This window comes from Perca flavescens, chromosome 15 (assembly GCF_004354835.1).
Source record: "Perca flavescens isolate YP-PL-M2 chromosome 15, PFLA_1.0, whole genome shotgun sequence".
Lineage (NCBI taxonomy): Eukaryota > Metazoa > Chordata > Actinopteri > Perciformes > Percidae > Perca > Perca flavescens.
Window position 1 is genome coordinate 22,933,460 of NC_041345.1, and position 20,729 is coordinate 22,954,188.

General features: G+C 38.6%; 3 protein-coding genes across 5 annotated transcripts; 1 reads left to right on the top strand and 2 right to left on the bottom strand.

Moving 5' to 3' along the window:
• Positions 1-1,414: 1,414 nt before the first annotated feature.
• On the bottom strand, positions 1,415-13,872 carry tsen54 (TSEN54 tRNA splicing endonuclease subunit). 3 transcript variants are annotated; one of them, XM_028599435.1, is made up of 15 exons: positions 13,807-13,872; positions 11,020-11,317; positions 9,337-9,416; positions 8,538-8,696; positions 5,905-6,063; positions 5,248-5,311; positions 5,049-5,132; positions 4,816-4,914; positions 4,688-4,740; positions 4,318-4,419; positions 3,444-3,909; positions 3,177-3,312; positions 3,002-3,062; positions 1,971-2,084; positions 1,415-1,707 (listed from the first exon to the last, which is right to left on the bottom strand). In XM_028599435.1, exons 4-15 carry the CDS (start codon positions 8,588-8,590, stop codon positions 1,557-1,559), a joined length of 1,542 nt encoding a protein of 513 aa, XP_028455236.1. In that variant the 5' UTR covers positions 8,591-8,696; positions 9,337-9,416; positions 11,020-11,317; positions 13,807-13,872; the 3' UTR covers positions 1,415-1,556. The 3 variants fall into 3 exon arrangements, with proteins under 3 accessions (XP_028455236.1, XP_028455237.1, XP_028455235.1); XM_028599436.1 differs by lacking the exons at positions 11,020-11,317; positions 13,807-13,872 and adding an exon at positions 9,970-10,034 and having other exon boundaries at positions 4,816-4,869; XM_028599434.1 differs by lacking the exons at positions 11,020-11,317; positions 13,807-13,872 and adding an exon at positions 9,970-10,033.
• On the top strand, positions 9,001-11,412 carry LOC114570187 (pentraxin fusion protein-like). Its single transcript, XM_028600443.1, has 2 exons — positions 9,001-9,257; positions 11,007-11,412. The coding sequence occupies exons 1-2, from the start codon at positions 9,226-9,228 to the stop codon at positions 11,410-11,412; spliced, it is 438 nt and encodes a 145-aa protein (XP_028456244.1). The 5' UTR covers positions 9,001-9,225.
• A 2,444-nt stretch (positions 13,873-16,316) lies between the features above and the next one.
• Positions 16,317-19,263, bottom strand: LOC114569742 (pentraxin fusion protein). Its single transcript, XM_028599789.1, has 4 exons — positions 19,185-19,263; positions 19,007-19,067; positions 18,167-18,374; positions 16,317-16,925 (listed from the first exon to the last, which is right to left on the bottom strand). The coding sequence occupies exons 2-4, from the start codon at positions 19,050-19,052 to the stop codon at positions 16,520-16,522; spliced, it is 660 nt and encodes a 219-aa protein (XP_028455590.1). The 5' UTR covers positions 19,053-19,067; positions 19,185-19,263; the 3' UTR covers positions 16,317-16,519.
• Positions 19,264-20,729: the final 1,466 nt, after the last annotated feature.

Below are 20,729 nucleotides of genomic sequence, written 5' to 3' on the forward strand. Positions count from 1 at the left end.
CGATCATAGGGTCAGTTTCAGCAAATATGACAGTTAGTTTTATAAGGCTTAATTACTGCACCTTTAACTTGTAACAGAATATTTGTTCATTGTGGTATTTTTTATTTTAACATACAGTAAGTAAAAGTCGGAGTACTTCTTCCACCACTGAGAAAATGTTGGTAACTGGACCTGAAGCTGAATTAACATTCTTCCCCTAAAAACCACGACAACCAATTATTTCCCAGGTTTCAAACCTTTCCCAAAAAACGTTGCTGAATTACCCTCAAGAAAATGTGAATTGTAACGATTCTTTAATTTAAAGATACATGTTATTGTTTTATTATAGGGCTAATGGTGCGCTCAAATCCCAATATTTTCCTCCCAGCTCACTGTTGATGCTTTAAATTCAACTGATAAGTGTAGTGAGCGCTGTAACTGAATCCAGAAGTGTATCTTGAAATTAAACAAATACAGCAATCACTAACACTGTATTTTTTGCTTTAAAGGAGGACTATGCAGTTTCTTTAGCTTAATTGACCTTAACTGAACAGCTTTGGAGTCATTGGAATGGTTATATGACTTTTTTTTCCGGTTGAATGGTGGTCGTCTCGCTCCCCCCTAGCGCCTGTGAGCGGGAAAACCACCCTTGCAACTTTCAGCCGGCGAGCCGCCAGCCTCAGCGTCAGGAAGTATCTCGTGATATCAGGTCTCGCGATGTACAAATTGCTTCCCGGCACTGCACACATATGCCCATTCAGGAACTGGCTAACAAGGTAGCGATGGAGTTTTTCACACTATCGTCATGGCTGAGCTGGCTAAAGAGAAGCAGAAAGCTAGGAAAGCGTTGTCGGAGGAACAGAGAAAGAGGAAACGGCAGACTGACCAAACGAGGATCTATTCTGAAGCTGTAGGGGGAGCTCTATAGAGAAACCTGTGAGCAAAAAGCATAGCGCCCCTTTAAATTACTTCATTTCTTAAATGCACACAAAACCAACAGCAACTATCTTTAGATGGCACCACTGTATCAGCAGCCTGTTTGCAGTTTTTGGTACCATCTTATCTTGTTTATGTGACTACAGTATTTGAGTGTTGCAGCAAACATTTATTTCCCACTAAGAATAAAGAACTCAATCTATCTTCGTGTTGTTGTTGCAGAAAATAAACAATATAAAGTCTGAACTAAACAGTTCACATAAGTCACTCTGATGGTCTGTTGGTCCCAGAAATGAATAGGGAAAACACCTTTTCTCTCTGACAGCACTGTCAGGAGTGTAAACAAAGCCTAAAAACTGATAAAGAATGGGTAGAATTAAAATAGGTCCAATTTGAGATCTGCTTCGAGGTAGTATCTGCACAGATCTGACCGAGAGATTAAAACTTTGACAATTAAACTCCCTTTGCATTGTAAATCACTGGCCAGACACACAAAATATCATTTTCAGTATTTTTTTCTTTTCTTTTCATCTGTAACATCAATGATTAGTTATATGTTTTGTATGTCCAGCCAAGCAGACAGATGCAGATTATTATAAAAGTCCCGGATGCGTTCAGGGTTGGTACATGTTTTACAGGTCTCAGGGGAACACATCAGTGGGCAGCTGGAAGTCTTTGAAGGTGTAGAAGGAGATGTCCCCGTGGTCCACTACAGCAAAGACCACTGGGATGTCTCCACTCTGGAAGCTCAGCAGCTTGATGGCTCGCAGGTCCGGCACAGGGCCATCGAAACTGAGACACAACAGGGAGACACGTGATCTTAGTTTTGTGAGAGACATGGGTAAACGTGTTCTTCCATTCTAGGAAGTTGTGATGAATCTTTATTAGTATTTTCTGACCAAAGATTAATCAAAAATTGAAAAATAAAGATGAGACAAAAGCGCCATTCATCTGCAACCACTGTGATATTTATTTAATTTCATTCAAATGTCTGTTGTTTACTGTAAGCCTATCTTGAGTAAACGTGCCCTCGGTCAATTTGTGTGATTGCTTACCTGCACACACACATCCGGGAGTAAGGTTTCCCCGGGTTGCTCTTCTTGAAGTCCGCCACTGAATCAGGCTGGTAAACATTGAAACTAATCCTCCAGTCATCGGAGCCTTTTAACCTGAGCGGACAAAGCACAAGGTTATTCCCTGAATGACTCACTCTCCATATAGTACAATAACATCAACCTCACTGTACAATGAGGTGGTGACAAACACCAGAGCCTCCTTTGTCTCAGAGTCCACATGTATTTGTAAATCAAAGATCATTAGTTGTGATAGCAGTAAGACGAGCTCAGTTCACATTAAGTCACGTCACAAATAAGCCACGTCCTTAACTCCTGTCATTTGTATGCACTTCTCTCATTTTTGAAAATGTTGCTAAACAATATTTCACCATCTCACCGCAACACAAACACAGCCCCTTTGCATTTTTTTAACATAGGGCTTTTTTTTTTTTTTTTTTGTCTAAAAGCCAACTTAAGGCCAGTTTATTCTTCAGCATTGAATCTATGCCATAGATACGGTGTAGATGCGTACCCTATGTCGTAGCCTGACGCGCACCTCCCGAGAAACTTAACTACACGTCGGAGCGACGCAGCAGACCCTAACAACTGTAAGTGGTCCGCTTGGTTTCCTCGTCCATGTCTCTCGGTGGCCGGACACAACTCCTCCTCCACACCTTCTCTCTTGTGGCGTTGCAGCAATCTCAGTTAAAGTAATTGTTGTTCAACATTTATTAGCTCCAACCCCAACATGAGCCGCTCGGCTGAAGTCGCCATTGTGTGAACATCCAAAAGAAACTTTACACAGTAGCATTTAAACTCTACCGCTAACTTTTGGTGGTGTGACTGCAGAGTGACGCAGACACACAAGTACAAGTATTAATGCTCACAACAACTTTGTAGGCCAATTGCATAGGGGCTACATAAAACTATAAATCAGCCTCTCCTGACTGAACTGGCATCAGGTAAGGCAAATCATTTCCACTTTTGACCAATTATCAGTGTAATAACAGGAAAAAAGAAACAACTGATACCTGGACGCCCCCTCCAGCAAATGTGTGGATTCGATCACACTGATTTTATCCAGCAGCTCCCCTTGAAGAAAAAAGCAAATGTCACGGACTTGATTCGGACACCACTTATCGATGTAGAATAAAATCCAGAAACTATATTAAGTGAACTTTACAGACTAGGTTCACGGGATCTCACCAGTGGGGATTGGTTGTCTTGGGTCATGTAAAGGAGTGACTTCCCTGTCCCACAGGTGTTCTGGTCGGCCTTTACGCTTCCCCTGCCGTCTTGCCAGGAGCTTCCTATACTCCGCCCAGTTTCTGCACTGCTGAACCTTAAAAGGAATTTACAATGTGATCCCCCCATAATCCCATTTTTACATATCACTTGAAAATAAACTATGATTTCCCAGAATTTGTGTGGAACCATTTTTCAGATGCATTTTGATGTTATGTTGCTACAAACCTCTCTGTCTTTGTTGACGTCCCACCGCCGCCTCCGCTTGTCCTCTTCCCTCTTCTGCTCCTTTGAGGACATCTTCACCTCCCTCAGGTTTATTTTTTGGGTCCAGAGGGCAATGTCACAGACTCCCACAGCCAAAGACCCAGGGAGCAGAGAGGGGTCTGGGGAGGCCAGGCAGCTGGAGAGGCACTTCCTGGATCCCAGGTCTGGGAAAGGGATGGAGCTGAAGTCCCAGCGTGAGGTCCTAGAGGCAGGCCGCTGATCTGGTCGGTCCTTGAGAACGTCCGTCATCCACCAGGTCCTGCCCCCGCCTTTGTGTGCTGAACTCGCAGTGGCAGCCTGGGTGCTTGAAGTCTCCGGAGACAGCGTCAGCTGTGACTCAGGAAGTTTTTCATCCTCCTCACCTTCGTAGCCGTGTTTACCCTCCTCCAGTCGGTCAGCTGTGGATTCTTCTTGTGCTTCAGTGTTACTACAGCAAGAGCAAACATTGTGTAACGTGCATTGCGTGCGTGCGTATGCATAAATGTGTGGATGCATGCTGGCAGCTGGGGAACTGTCTGAAATAAGCATAGCCCATTAGCGGTCAGATCCATGAAAAAGAGATGGCAAACTGGTTTCATTTATTTCAATTTAATTTAAAATTCCTTCTTGCTGATCAACAGGGTCAGTGGACGGACTTGCCGCTCCGCCAGAAACCTCTCTGAATGCACAGTTGGCCGCAGATTCTAGAGATTTATTTATAACATCTTAGTTACAATAGTAAGTTAGTTTAAATCGCCTTGATATCGGTGTAAGAAAAAGCAATCGTCGATCATCCCTTCAATGGTCGATAATATACCATTCGATCGGCACAGGCCTAGTACAGGGCTGTGTTTACCTGGATGTTGGGCTGGCGCTGCGCTTCCTCTTCAGTTGTCTTCCCGCTCTGTCGCGACACTGAGGCAGGTTCAGTTGCCTCGCGTAGGACGATGGCTCCGAACTGTAAGAAGCCAAACACACACACATCCAGGTTATGCGTGCAAAATAGAATTGTTAAACATCCATTTTGACAGGATTTGTCTCTTTACACACAACATAATGTAGTGTGAAATGTCTAAAAGGGATTAATTATGGGTATAGATATTGGATTGACTAATGGAATATCCTTCTTTCAGAAAAGTGATAGGCTAACTGACCTATTATCTTATATTTCAAAGCCTGACTGTATTTTCTAATCCTGTCTGAATGGGGCGTTGAGATTGTGTTACCTGGGGTGGAACCTGTGCACCACATAGCCAAGCCTCTTCAAATGCCCGAACACCTTTGTGATTAAAAGAGTCATTAGACCAGTTTTGGCAGCGCAGTCATCCTTAAGAATATCTGTTGGGACATTTACCTGATATTGCTGGAGGCTCACTGTGCTCGAGGACAGAAACATCTCGTACCCGTCCTGGATGGACAGAGGCAGGTCCTGGTAAAACACCTGCACATTTCCCTGTTCACACAGCCACTCACAGAGGTCATCAATCCGTATTTTATAGATCACATGTGCTATTTAAATATTACTGAATAACACAACTAATGATGTGTAAACCACACCCTCGAGACCAGGTTTTAACTGCTACTCACACACTCCATCAGGTAGAGAGCCTCTTCGGGGAGGAGGAACTGCTTGCCTTTGGCAGAAAAGCCCATCGTCTGCCAAAACTTCCCCTATATAAAAATAACAAATGCTGTAAGACACAGTATTATTATTTGACTAGTGATTTATATGATAAGAGAGGTGTGTGTATTGAAAGATTGTTTCATTTATCGATACAGTACTCACAGCTGGAGACTGGAGCTCCACAATCTGCTCACTTAAAATCCATGTGGCCTTTACTAGGTTTCCTCTACAGTAAAATAAAAACAGACAGTATCTATTTCACTGCAGCACAACCTGACCTTCAACCCACATATAATTAATCATTATTGACAAAGCATATCATTAAATACAAAAAGGAGAATAGACTTTTTCTGGCCACCTAAAAAAAAGGCAAAAAATAAAGTTCTGTAGGGCTGCAGAGCTAATGATAATGCTCTACTCACTCATCTCTGTAAAAGACGCATTTCACATTACATGCAGTCATTTTACTCATTGTTAACATAAAATGTTGATTAAAGGAGCATTAAGATTTCCTACCCTTCAGCTTCTACTTTCAAGACATTTTATTGGGTTAAAATTAAAACTTGCAGAGCTGTGAAAGTTGCTTGACTCTGCAATCCATCACTGTGCACATCTATTCATCTTTACTTTTTGCGGAGCAAGGAGTGCTTAAAACCCCCTTACTGTTGCATTCAAGGAACATTCAGAAACCCAAGCTTTCAGAGTTGTTTGCAAACAGCAACATTTATGATTACTTATTGTCTGTCTTTCACAGTCGATGACAACAGAGCTCATGGATGTTACTCCTGGATGGATAGATGCTACGCCCATGCTACTCACAGCTTCTCCACTCTCTCCTCGGATATGAGGCTCCATTGCTCATTCAGACTCTGCTCAAGCCGCTGTCTTTGCTCGTCTGAGTCATTGGGGAAGAAGTCCTTCTGTCCTCTGACTGGGATCTTGTGACTCCTGGACCGGGCTGCAAACAGTTCAGATGGACTGGAATTAAAAGAAAGAAAATAATGTTCAGCTATGGACATTTGATGTCTTTTTATTAGGAATTGACCGATACTGTTTTTTCCAGGCTGATACTGATACCGATTATTAGTAGCTAATGAAACCCGATAACCTATATCTGGAAAAATGAAATTCCAATTCAGTTTCGAATGTTACAAACTCCAACATAAAACAACTAAGCAATTATTTAATAAATTACAAACTTTCAACATAATACACAGTAACAGATAGTCAGATAGTGTTGTGGGCAGGATATTAAGTCAGACTCAGTGGTGAGTGAAACAGAAGCAGAGGGACAGACACAGAGCTGTAGTGGAGCCAAAGTAGCCACTTCTGACTTTGATGAAAGTGATAAAAGAAAATTCATAAAAATTCTCCCTCGCTCGATTCTGACATTTAACAAATGCAAAAAATATGTTAATATGTATTGATCTAAAACAGAAAAAGTTTACTCTGATTTAATGTATGACAGTAAAGAAATAAATGTTTGTGTTTTTTTTTTTTAAGTGTATGTAAATATCTTGTATCAACTGTATATCCTTTAATACTTGCTATATTTTCAAGGCTGAGTTTGTAATTGTCAAAATATTGTGTATTAACATGTAATATAGATATTACATGTTATTTTAGTGCATTCAGTAATAGCCAATTTCATTAAAGGAACACGCCGACTTATTGGGACTTTAGCTTATTCACCGTATCCCAGAGTGTTAGATATGTCCATAAATACCCTTCTCATCTCCGTTCGTGTTGAAGCTCTGTCTGACGCCCCCCACTGTTAGCCTTGCTTAGCGCAGATCCTGGAGGTAACTGGCTCCATCCAGCCTACTGCTCCCAATAAGTGACAAAATAACGCAAACATGTTCTTATTTACATGTTGTGATTTGTATAGTCACAGATAACAAATAACCAGGTCACATGAGACACAGCCATATTCTAACTGTATACAAACTGGGAACTATATTCTCAGAAGGCAAAGCACTGCTACTTGGGCGGAGTGATTAGCGCTAACTCCACGCAAACTCTCTGCTCCTCAACACAGGACTTCTCAGGTGCTGCGAGCAAATCATTCCACCCAAGTAGCAGAAGTAGCAGTGCTTCGCCTTTCTGAGAATATAGTACCCAGTTTGTATACGGTTAGAAGATGGCTGTGTCTCATGTGACCTTGTCATTTGTACACTATGTGACTATACAAATCACAACATGTAAATAGGAAAATGTTATTTTGGCACTTATTGGGAGCAGTAGGCTGGATGGAGCCTGTTACTCCAGCATCTGTGCTAAGCGAGGCTAGCGGTAGGTGCGTCAGACAGAGTTACGACACGCACGGAGATGAGAAGGGTATGTATGGACTTATCTAAGTCTGGGGAGACACGGTGAATAAAGTCCCAATAAGTCAGTGTGTTCCTTTAACATGTTACTATGTAGCACTGTGGAAGTATGGCAATGGGAGACTTCTAGATCATGAATACAGGATGGTTTGTGTGTTTATATATATGGATGGTTTGTTGCATGCTCTACTGGCAACTCTGTGGTACATTTATTTCTAATATAACAATTAAAGTATGTTGTGTTTCCAGTGTCATCAAAAGTCATACTGTATGCTCATGACTCACACTCATGAGACCTGGCGCAGACATGTTATTCAACAGTGGTGAAGGAAGTGTTCAGATCAGATTTTTTTAGATTAATAGTTTGGTCTATAAAATTTAAGAAAAATTAAAAAAGAGAAGGAAAAAAAATCCATCTCAGTTTCTCAAAGTCAAAGGTGATGTCTTTATTGTCTTTAAGGTGATTGTCTCTATTTTTGTTAAACCCAAACTTTAGTTTAATGTGATATAAATGTGATCTATTTCCAATCACTTGATTATTTTTCGGTTTAGCCTACTTGTTGCAGCTTACAGCTTGACTGTTTTTTTTTTTTTTTTTTTTTTGCATCATACGCTTGTATTTGTATTCCGTTTTACAGCTACAGCATGGATATTTTAGAATGTAGTTATTTATAATTCGTATGCTGTTCCCTATGTACTCAGGTTACATTCAAAATTAGATCTTTATCAATGCGACTTGCTGATTAAATAAAGTGTAACGTTAACTTTATAGTCTATATTTTACTGCAGGACTTTTAACGTTAATGTTACTTGTAAGTTACAGAGGATTTTTACAGTGTGGTAACGTTATTAGTACTTTTTGCGGAGCTGAATATACTTCCTCTGTACACAACCGAGAATAACCATAATAATTCAAAAACATATCAAGGTAACGTAATGTTCAGAGACGCACAGGTTCTACCACTAACTAGCTAGTTAACGTAAACCGTCCCACCATGGGACAACAGTTAAAGAGCTCGGACAACATAAAATATATGACACAGTCACTGAGCGAGGTAATATCTAAAATGTATAATCCCCTGTCGATGAATTTGCTTATATTTCCCATAACAGACAGCTACGCACCTTAATATTTCACTGTAGAACTGCAATTCATCTGTCTTGTTTGGGTCCGCCATGTTTAGCACATGGCTGCGGTGCAGATTTCCTCTGGGTCCTGACGCCCGTCAGGTTCCAGAGGTTAGGTAATTACACGTAGTTACAAGCATTGCGGAACAGGGGGCGCTGAAACACACAACAGTGTACTATCTTATACTTTCTTCCTATCTCCACTTAAGAAAGGAACAAAGCCACGCTGTTTTTAAGTCACGCTGAATGTTATAAATTGTGTTTGTACACAGTTTAAACCATGGTCAGGTATGTTTCATCCAGTCAGTTAACCAGAGCATCACTGTTGCTATGGTTACGATATCATCATTGTCACTGAACATGGAAACAGGAGTCTATAAGTTCATGTTATGGCCATCAGTTTTAATGCAATACCTCAGAGCCTCTGCCGCCGTTGTCATGGAGAAGCTAGTCAGAGGCGCGAATCAGAGCGGTAGTAAACTCAAAACAGTAAGTTACAGTAACAGAGTTGGGAACAAAAGAAGCTTGGTGAGCTCTGTGATTGGATTTTTCTTCTCGAAATGCACCCTGGGAGTCGTAGTTTACACATGCTTGTACTTTCCACTTTTTCTCAAAGAACCAGGTATTTTCTAACGCAGTTCTGGATCTTTTCTACTAAGGAGTTAGCGTTAACAGGGAGAGTTTCATGCTGATGCAAGCCGTAGAAGGACTCCAACGGTGAGTCAGGTAACATTGTACATGGGAAAAAAGACTTTAACTTTATTTAAATAAAAACAAGTCTTGATTGTGGTCCTACCTCAGCAGATGAGCACAACGTTGCGCTGTTGGTGTTTGTCTTCTCTTCTAAAAGATGGTCATCCATCTGTGAATCAACACCTAATGAAATAATAATCATAAAATCAAGACAGTGAGATGGGGCTCTTCAGTAAGCTTTGTACTTTACTCAAGTTATGTACTTAAAAACTGTTTTGTACTTTCCTTAAATGTTTTTCAATTTTATGCTACGTTGTACGTTGAGGTAATGTTAGATAGTGTACTTTTTACTTTACTATTTCATTTGATAACTTTAATTACTTTGAAGATGTAATACAAAATATAAATTAAACTATGATATATTATTACAGATCAAGCTATATGGTTATAGCTGTGTGTAAAGTAATTTAAATGAGCTCCACCTTTAGCTACAATATTGAAGTGATGGACACATTACTGCAATGCATTAATAATTATAATCCAGTAACATAATATGTATATATATATATATATATATATATATATATATATATATATATATATATATATATATATATATATATATATATATATGATTCTATTGTATTGCTACTTTTACAAGATCTGAGTACTCCTTCACAGTGTAACATTAAAGACCGAGCTATACAACAGCTTTACAAAGCTCGTCTGTTCTTACCGTTTCTGTGCTGATGGAGTTTAACAGACTCCTGCAGCTGATGGGTGTCTTCTCTTGACAGATGCAGAAATGCGTCATAGAAACAGCAAATTAATCTGATCCAAAATTTAAAAAAAAAAATAATATATATATATATATATATATATATATATATATATATATATATATATAAAAATATAAAAATTCTAAAATAAACCCCAAACCATGAAGCAGTCCACCCACTAAGGAGCATCAGTTAACTAAAACAAATCTCTGAAAAGAAGTAACACAGTTTTGAAAAAAAGTATTGTTCATCATGGAACTTTGTCAGTTTAGGCTGTAACTTCTTGCATGGACAGTCAAATTAAATGAAATAATCAGAATCATATTTATTATTAAGTAACTTGCAAGGAATTTGCCTTGGTGTATTTGGTGCATGCAGTGAACATGATAAAAAGGGAATAAACAATAAGGCAAAGTACTGCTACAGTGATAAACATATATAGGCCTACAGAAGAGATACTGTATAATATGCACAATATAAAACTGTTTTAGAAAGGGAAAGAATGAAGGCTGTACGGTTTCCACACTGGCACTTTAACTGGATTGTAGATCTCTTTTACCTTTTTTTTTTTTTTTTTTAGCTACCTGATAATATTTTATATTTTATGTTTTGTCAACGTCAGATGTTGGATTGTCATTTCTGCAGTATTGTTATTCTTTTCTTTTCTTTATATATTTTACTGGTTTGTCTGTGGTGTCTGTTTTTAGAGAATATGTTGCATTAAGGGCGCTTAATGAATGACCACATGAATTTCCCCTTGTGGGATAATAAAGTTCACCTTGACTTTGACTGTGACCTTACAAGTGCAGGGTGTGCAAAATATTGATAATAATAATAATAATGATAATAATAATAATGTAATGTATTCATGAGTTATTACATTAAAAATAGTTTTATATGATCACACAATTAAGGTAATACAGTACAATAACTGTGTGTTATTTGAATGTTGCATTGTTAAAGCCTCTGTACTGTTATGAATATGTGTGTTTAGATTGTCCTTTTACCTGGTGGGAGAAGGGGTTTTATTCCGAGTCCCTGACATCGGTGCCCTGCAGACCCACCTGTGTGTCACCTGGGATTCCAGCTCAGGTGCGGCCGCTCTCTTCATGGATGGGAGGAAAAGCTTGACCAAAATTTACAAGAAGGGTCACACAGTCCAACCCGGAGGCAAGGTTATCATCGGACAAGATCCTGATAATTACTTGGGTTCATTTGATGCCAAGCAGAGTTTTGTTGGGGAGATCGGTGATATTAATATGTGGGACTCCGTCCTCTCAGACCGCATGATCCAAGACATGTTCTCTGGGAAGACAGTACCAACAGGAAATGTTTTCGACTGGGAAACCATAGAGCAAGACAAACAAACAATAAATAACAGTGTATACTATGATACTTGAAGGACTTTAGCGCTCTCTTGTGGACTTTTAAGATATTATCTCCAACAGGAGAGCAGTTGTTTGTAGAAGTTGCATTCAATATGAGTACACACACACACACACACACACACACACACACACACACACACACCACTTGCTTTGTCTCCTTGTGGTGCAGGGAATTAATTCACCCGAAAAACCGTAATCCGGCTGAGAAGCGGAACTTTTCAGAGGTGGAGATTGAAACCCTGATATCTCCGGTTCATTTGCACTAACGTGTGTACTATTTGGCAGCCTGAAAACTGGTATTAAAGGCTGTAGAAAGAATGCGGGATGAAAAGAGATCACTGATGCGGTCAACAGTGTTGCCGTAGTAAATCGGACTCCAGCTGAAGTTTAGCCTATTTAATGTATACATCCTTGACACATTTTCTATAGTCCTAATAGTAATATACAAGCTTCTATTGCAATCTAATTAGGCCTACATGTAGGTGTACCTATAATTAAATAAACACACGGTAGCGGAGTTTATGCAGTGTCTTTTATTTTACTCGTGTTCGTCGGAACGAGGCAACAGCTGAGGGAGAGCGCGTGTCCTCTGCCCCCCCGTGCTGGACCCTGTCTCCTGACAGCAGAGGGGCTGGAAAAAACAAGCCAAAATAACTTGGTCAATGGCAGAAATAAATCATTCACTTGAAAGAGAAACAAAAACCTGAAGAATAAATAAAAATGTTGTGCATCGTCATCGTTTCCAGTATTGAATATCATTGCCAAACATAACACTATAGGCTACATTTTAAAAGTGAGGAATAATATCCTGTCTCCTTCATATAGCCCCCAGTTGGGGCTGTTCTGGACACTGCTCTCTGGGCATCGGGTCATCTGGCTACATCGCTACATTTATGGCACCGTGTCTTCCTGTGCGATGTTGTGCAGAACCCCCCAGGCTAAAACAATGTTGCAGACCGGCGCATAGAGGTCTTCTAAAAGAGCCAGATCTGCCATTGCTGATACGTGATCAACTGATGACTTCTGCTTCTCCTGTTAAACTGAGTATATGCTGCACCGCAAGGCCACACTGACTCGAAAACTTGCGTACACGAGTTCAGACCAGACGTGAGATTTGATCGCAGCCTACACTCACGTCCAAATTGATAAATGCCGAGCTTTACGTAGGAATCGGCGTACGCCCGTCGTACGCCTGTTTTAGGTCGTACGCACGTTTCATAAATGAGGGCCAATGTTTTTATTCAAGCACGTCTTTAAATACACATAAAATGCATCCTTCAAAAGATGCCTTTTTTCAGCCATAAAATGATCATTGCTTGCTTACAGATTTACACAAACTCACACACACACACACACACACACACACACGGCTCCATATAACTGGCAAAAATACAATGACTTCATGCATCGGCCTACAAGGGCAAAATGGTTTAATCTGGTGAAATACTGTAAAAATGTCAAATATCACCACTTTTGTTCAAAATGAAATGCTGACATTACAGAATGCATGGTTTTATACTGTAAAGGCAGTGAGATAAAAACATGTGGTTATAATGGAAGTCAATGGGGCATTTTTGTCCACGAAGGTGTCCAGAGGGAGTATCTGGAACTACATAAAAAATACTAATGCAATCAAATTAATTTTGTTGCTTATCTTTGACATATCCAAGACTCTAATCACCACCAAAGCCTCATTGCCCTATGATTTATTTTATGGAAAATAATTCATGTTTTGTTGGGTTTTTCATAAATAATTGTTACTTCAAAGATTTAAAACTGGCATTTAAAGGGTTAAAATTCTAAAAACCTATTGAATGTTTGGTAGTTTTGAGCAACTTAGAAGTTGTTTAAGTGATTTATGAAAGAAAAGCAGAAAAAAATATTGATATATGATGATTTAATAACAGTTTTTTGGACATGTACATTTTTGCCTCGAAGGTGTCCAAATATGGCACTATGTAAAAAATACTAATGCAATCAAATTAATTTTGTTGCTTATCTTTGACATATCAAAGCCTCTAATCCCCACCAAAGCCCCATCTACATATTATTCATTATATGGAAAATATTATTATATTATTTTTGTAATAAAAAATGAAATACTTCAAATAAGTAACATTTAATAACAGTTTTTGTGTGCGTGGACATTTTTGCCTTGAAGGTGTCCAGTGTTATTTTTTTAAGGAAAGCATGAGGGTTAAATACAGTTGTATAACACATCTTTAAAAGGGTTTGAACAAGACCTGAACATTAAAACCTTAATGAAAGTATAGGATGTATTGCAGAGCTGTTATATAAGACTGTATTAGTTTTTGCTAATAAACTGGCAGTGTGTACATTTACATACTTCAATAAGAAAAATACTTTTTTTTCGTGTATGTGTGTGTTTGTGTGTGTGTGTTTTACTTTCAGCTCCTTCAGGTTGTGAGGCACCCCCACACCTTGCAGATGCAGACACCAAGGGAACTTTTAAATCCCAGTACAGACCTGGAGAAATGGTTGAATACATCTGTCAGAATTACTACACTAAGGAAGGTGAGACTTATAAACCTGCACCAATGCTGAATGGATTGGACAGATGAGAAGCCTCTGTAAGTTACAACTCCTTTCTCCGTTTTCATGTTGGCATTTGTATCCTATGCAAAACTGATTTTGGTTTCTGGTGTTTGCATGTAGCTGCTTGATTTAAACATTACATGATAAAGATAGACAAAAACAAAAGAATAATTAACAAGGAACAATGGGACTTAAATTATACTTACAATAGAGCTGACAAAGCCAAAATGCTGTAACTACATGTTTCGTGAAAATTAAGTTAAGACAGGAATATATATTTCCCCTCGGCTGTTAAGCCTAATTGGAACATAGCAATTTTGAAGAAACATTTTTTATTGTTATTCCATGTCAATAAATAAGTTTGGCAGTTGATGAATGTAATCATGATGCAGACCAAAATACATATTTTAGTTGTAGTTAACATGGGAACTTGCATCGTAGTTGCTGTATTGTTAAATTAACAAAACTCTTCTCTTCCTCGTAGATCATTGATAGCATCATTGAGGAGAGTCAAAAGGGAAATTTGACTACTGTGACACACACCATCAAACGCGATAAAAAGCGGTTTCGCTTTTGACCGTATTAGCGCCCTGCTATTACTGTGGAAGCCACAGACATCGTTTATCCCGTTTCCATGTAGTTACATAGTCACTGAAATGGTCATAACCACTACAGTGCTCAATTACATTTTGAGGGGGACATCCACCAGACCACCGGGCGCTCAGGGAATTTTTGTTGGTTGCAGTAGGGGGACGAAGGCTGCTTGCCTGGCTAAGGGAACTACCACACAGATCGACACTGCCAAGACTCCTACTCACCGACACCAGATCGACCACACATAAAAGGGATGAGCTACAAATACACACGGAACTGCTGCGTGATGACTTTTTACAAAAGCCTGGCTGAACACATTTATCACGGACGGCAGCTAGCAGCTAGCAGGCCAAGCTACCCACCGGCAGGATCAAGAAGGTAGGTGAATTTAAACAATGTCTGAGTTGAAAACGCATCTTGTTGTCACGTAAGGGCCCTGTTCTTGTGGCACAGACATATTAATTGCATTTTGTTAGGCACAAAGGCACTCTATAACTTGCCCTGTCAACTGCATTTGTAGCTCAGTGGACGCTTGCACACGTAGCTGCAGCAACTCCAGTTTGCTAGGACCGATCCAGGTCTGTTTTTTTTCTATCGAAAGTACTCGCATAGCTAATAGCGATCAAGATTAATGTAAAAATTGGCCGGAATTCTCCTTTAAAATGTCAATGTCAAATGTCAAATTCAAAAGATAAAATGTTAAATTGAAAATTTTAAATTACTAAGTGAAAAGGCTAAAATATTTTTTTTTTCTATTTGAGATTTTAATTTAAATATTTCAATTTAAGCTTTTCCATTTCACATTTTCAGTTTCATATTTGATGTTTCTCTCAATCAATAAAATATTTCAAAGATTTCAGTTTAAGCCTTTATATTTAAGCTTTGCATTTTAAATTTGACTTTTTACATTGCACTTTACATTTTCAAATTATCATTTTACATTTCAAGTTTGCTTTTTCAGTTTCCATTTGATTTGTAATTCTTCTAAGCATTATTACTTTAAAATGATTTTTAAAGATGGAGGTGTTGCATATTCCCAAACAAATGTTAAATTAAATAAGCACAAACCAATTCATACTCATTTGGCCTGGTGCTTTTGGATCAGTTGCACTTTACCTGGTTGGTAACACAGTCTTGTCTTCTAGAGATGAGATTCTTTCTTCTGGTTTTCAAGGATGATGGTTAATCTACTGACATTAAAGCCATTCTATGAAAAAATAACTAAAAAAAGTGCAATAATCACGTCAAGTTTGGTCAATATTGAGATCACGATTACTTATTGACTTTGAAAACACTTTGCATTGAACCTTTTTATTTACTTGTCTTTTAAACACTGGACTTCTTGAACTTTAAATATAATTCAACTGAAAAACTAACTTAAAATAAATAAATACATTTAAATAAATAATACAAATAAAAATTAGACCCAAATGAATGTGTTGTGATGTTAGTGCACTTCCACAACCAACTGAAAACTCCTAAAATATAATTTTAATATATCAAAATAATAAATACAATATATCAACATTAGACCACAATGAATTAGATCAAATATGTTGAAGTGTACTGTCACAACCTTCTGAAAACTCTTAAACATGTATTCAACATTTTGGTAAACTATATTCAACATATTCCATGCAGCACAATAATCGTTTATTCTTGGTTTCATTATTGTTGGAAGCCAAAATTGTAATTAAAAAAAATATAAATTTGATTAATCACCCAGCCCTAATGATAATATTGTAATATATTCCACCACAACAGAATTGTCATCATATGCTTTTTATTGGACTGAGTGTAAGAAATGAGTTTACATCTTCATTACATCAGAGCACAGACCTGCATTTTGATCAACAAGTCATCTTCATATATTGTATGTCGTACAGGTGTAATGTGGATGTGCAGAGCTTTATATTGCTTTACTTGAAATACTGAAATGATTCCAGCATGTCGTGTGTGAACCTTAAAGCTACTGCTGAGTATTAACAACCACCACCTCCCCGTTAATGTTAAGCTGTGTGGTTTTCCAGTCGAAAACATTTCCTGTTGGTACTGTCTTCCCAGAGAACATGTCTTGGATCATGCGGTCTGAGAGGACGGAGTCCCACATATTAATATCACCGATCTCCCCAACAAAACTCTGCTTGGCATCAAATGAACCCAAGTAATTATCAGGATCTTGTCCGATGATAACCTTGCCTCCGGGTTGGACTGTGTGACCCTTCTTGTAAATTTTGGTCAAGCTTTTCCTCCCATCCATGAAGAGAGCGGCCGCACCTGAGCTGGAATCCCAGGTGACACACAGGTGGGTCTGCAGGGCACCGATGTCAGGGACTCGGAATAAAACCCCTTCTCCCGCCAGGTAAAAGGACAATCTAAACACACATATTCATAACAGTACAGAGGCTTTAACAATGCAACATTCAAATAACACACAGTTATTGTACTGTATTACCTTAATTGTGTGATCATATAAAACTATTTTTAATGTAATAACTCATGAATACATGTCAAAATTATTGGTAGCAGTAGTAATATTGTTGTTATGAGTATTAGCTAATTTTATTTCAGTTTTATTTGTAGTAGCAGTAGTATTGTAAGCAAAGGTACATTAATCTTTGTAGTATCAGTACTTGTTGTAGTAGTGTCCTTCGTAGTAGCTGTAGTAGCAGAAGTATTGTAAATAGCAGTTGTAGTACTTCAGGCTTTCCCGCAGCACTTTGCAGTTAAGGCGGCCGCCTTAACAACACGTGCCTGCCGCCTTAACTAAGTCATCAAATGGCAACGCCAACCCTACCACCTTAGCTAACAAATGTTCTGCCTGAAACCCTGTACTTCGTAGTAGTAGAATAGTCTTTATTGTCGTGGTACATGTATAACGAAATTGGATGCAGTCCTATCAGTGCAAAACATCTGCATCACTGAGGCTTAAAACACCATCGATCCCACTGTGCACACAGCACAGCGTCTCCAACTCTCCACCAAGGAGAGAAGACGGCAAGTTCAAGACAAGACAAGTTCATGAAAGGTTGGTATCTATCTCGTGAACACCTTTACACAATCACACATTCACATTCACCAACCCGACTCTTAGCAAACAAGCGATTGCGCCTGCTTTAGAAAGTTAACTAGTCGCAAGTTTGCGGTAAAATGCACTTGGGTTGTCGAAGTCAAAACACTATGTTGCAGCTGTGAATCAAATAAACGTATTATAAATAATGTTATGTCATTTTTTACTATTACACTGAATGTTTGCTGCTTCAATCCAGATGAGTATTGAAAAGTATTTTCCGCGACTGAAAAAGGTACGTGTTGAGGATGAGGACCAGCCTGAACCGGAGGTATCAGTCTGAAACAGAGCTCAACAGTCCGACCAGTGTAAATAGTTATGTTATTAATTTGTTTACAATATTTTCAGGCTTCAACCAGTGAAAGACAGGGTCAGGGAGAGAAAGAGATAGATTCGTTAGGCATTGAAGTAGGAGAGGAGGACAGCATCCAGCTGCGTGTCCTCCTCAGTTTTTGACCCCCCCTCCTCCCCCAGTAAAATTGGTAGATCACTAAATATTGTCAAATGTTAAATTCAGAATATCGGCGTTTGGTTGTGTCTACCTACCTGCCGTCCAGCTCACGCCACACATTCAGCTCGTCAGCGCGTTGGGTCCGGTACGCAAACAGGATGATCTCACGTTTACCAGTGAGCTCTGTAGCCACGCGCATGCACAGAGTGAAAGCCCTCAGGTTCAGGGGCTTCAGAGGGACCATCTCCACATAACTGGTACTCGTCTCCGAGGGGAACACCAAGGACTTAATGCTCACACTCTCTGAGAGAAGAAAAACCAAAACATACAAGATATATTAGATGTGTTTATGTTCAAAATATATGTGCAATATATGTATAATTCAGAAAAGAGTGGTTTTAGTCAATTCTTTATAAGGATGTGTTTTTGTCTCATGCTTTTATATTTCTTATGTGTAAAAGCAACACAACTAAAGCCTAATTTCTATGCATCTTAATTGTCTGCACTTGTCAATGTAAATACTAACTTCTCCTTAGGATTATATTTCTTATGCACCTCATCTACCAGCAGCAGAATATCTGTCCAGCTACCGTTTAGCACTTTCTCGATTCACCAATCCTTTTGTCTAGAATACAGAAAAAATGAAGTTTCCAGACCCTATGGTCATGTCTTAAAATATCTTGTTTTATTCAACTAAAAGTCCAAAACCGCAAAATATTCAGTTATTACTACTACTACGATAGAAAACTGTCAAACAGAAAAAACATTTTTAAACCATTTATTTTCTCTTCATCAACCTCTTGATTAATGGACTAATCGTTTTTGCTCTAGTTAAATTTGCAGACCAGTGCCCCTAAATTAAAAACAAAACATTAAATGTATACTTTTTATTTATGCACATAATGACACAAGGGAAAAGAAAGATATACAATTACCGGCCAAGGATACGGCAACAAGGAACAGGACGGCGTAAAGTCTCATTTTGTCTGAGCAAACCTGCAGAAAAAAAGACTTTACTCTTTAACTCATTCCACACATAATGCTATTTTAAGTTATATGCAGTGTCAGTAGTTTTTATAAAGATATAATAGTACAATGGAGCTGTAAACATACCGTGCTGCTGTGAAGGCCCTGCTGCAGACAGTCTGAACACGGAGACCAAAACTGGATAAAAGATCAAACTAAAAGCAAGAATATGATCTGTGCTCCTATTCTATTTGCTGACACATTTATTATCTGCCAATGAGATTCCCAAATCTTGCTACCTCCCCCATTCACCCCTACACTCTCTTGGACCAAACTCAGTGTTTTCACAGACCCCTGTGCCATAGTGCTTGGAAAAACTATTAAAACACAGACACACTGTTGAACTGAACCACACTTTTTGTAGTTTATTTTGACTCAATTCCACATACACACAGAATGGACTTTTTGAACTTTTTAGCCAACATAAACTAGAAGTTTAATTTATAGTCCTCCATTTTTTAACATGCACGTCCCCATGACAATTTGGAAACTCCATCTCCTGAGAAAGATTGTGTCAAATGATCAAAAGCTGCAAACATACTAATTTGACTTTCATAGAAAATGATGGCCACAAAACCAGACGGACCGTGTGGTGAAGAGGAGGAGATCTACCAAAAACTGTGGAGAAATCAAACGGCTGTGGCTGTTCTTTCTCGGATCATCTGAAGTGTCATCAGGGGCCAGTTGTTCAAAACGTTTAACCTGGATCAAATGGGTTGTTCAAAAGGGAAAGAAGGATTCTGAAATCTGATTAGATTACGGAATCCAATCCTAGTTTTAATCTGGAAACCTTCAGTTTGTGTTGTTCAAAACTTGTCAGTAGGATTTGGATAACTTTGATCCAAAAAAACATGATTATCCTGATCCCAACAGGGGGTAGGATTTCAAGGTGGATTCCAGGAAGAAAATGTAGTAAAACTTTAAAATTGGTCAAATAATACATTTGTATCATGTAGTGTATATACTTTTATTTATATTTTGCACTTGACTTGTGTAACTGTTGTAACAGTGATAACGTAGATAAAGTAGACATAGACTACCAATTAAGCTATTCAGTAAAGTAAAAATTAAATAAAAATAGAAATGATCTTGTCCCCATGTCTAAATGAGAAACGGAAAGAGCAGAAGCACAGATATTCCTGGCAGAGGAACAAATCAAGCTTACCAAACTACAGCAAACTAAAGCCAAACTTCAGATCTGCCTCCTAAAAGCAGGGCTTGGAAATAAGAACCCTGAACATTCTTTATTTTGTAAACGTTTGGACATTTAGCCTTTTTTCAAAATATATGAATGGAAGTGGATGGTTATGTTATTTTTGTGTTTTGTCTAAAATAAGAAACACTTACAGTGACCCCATGTTGGCTTTTCTACCTGTTCGTTACATAGCTGGTAGCCCACATTGTGATATGTTGTCCCATTTAGAGCACTGTTAATCCGGATTTGGTAATCTTGAAAACTGTCTATCTGGATAAGGGTGATCCAATCCAATGTTGCTTTGAAAAACCGGCATAAAAGTAAGACAGATTACCTGATCCTGGATAGCAAAAAATGGGATTTCCAAATCCGGATAATTTTGATCCAGATTAAATGTTTTGAACAACTGGACAACTGAACAACTGAATAACTGGATT

Excerpts from the sequence above, each read along its gene's own strand:
- tsen54 (XM_028599435.1), bottom strand. The coding sequence starts at position 8,590 with ATGGCGGACCCAAACAAGACAGATGAATTGCAGTTCTACAGTGAAATA. Across the intron at positions 5,133-5,247 it reads TGGAGCTCCAGTCTCCAGCT|GGGAAGTTTTGGCAGACGAT; the intron begins GTGAGTACTGTA and ends ATTTTTATATAG. Across the intron at positions 3,063-3,176 it reads AAGACAACCAATCCCCACTG|GGGAGCTGCTGGATAAAATC; the intron begins GTGAGATCCCGT and ends TTTTTCTTCAAG.
- LOC114570187 (XM_028600443.1), top strand. The coding sequence starts at position 9,226 with ATGCTGATGCAAGCCGTAGAAGGACTCCAACG. Across the intron at positions 9,258-11,006 it reads GCCGTAGAAGGACTCCAACG|ATTGTCCTTTTACCTGGTGG; the intron begins GTGAGTCAGGTA and ends ATGTGTGTTTAG.
- LOC114569742 (XM_028599789.1), bottom strand. The coding sequence starts at position 19,052 with ATGAGACTTTACGCCGTCCTGTTCCTTGTTGCCGTATCCTTGGCCG. Across the intron at positions 18,375-19,006 it reads TGTTGCCGTATCCTTGGCCG|AGAGTGTGAGCATTAAGTCC; the intron begins GTAATTGTATAT and ends TTCTTCTCTCAG. Across the intron at positions 16,926-18,166 it reads TGGCGTGAGCTGGACGGCAG|ATTGTCCTTTTACCTGGCGG; the intron begins GTAGGTAGACAC and ends ATGTGTGTTTAG.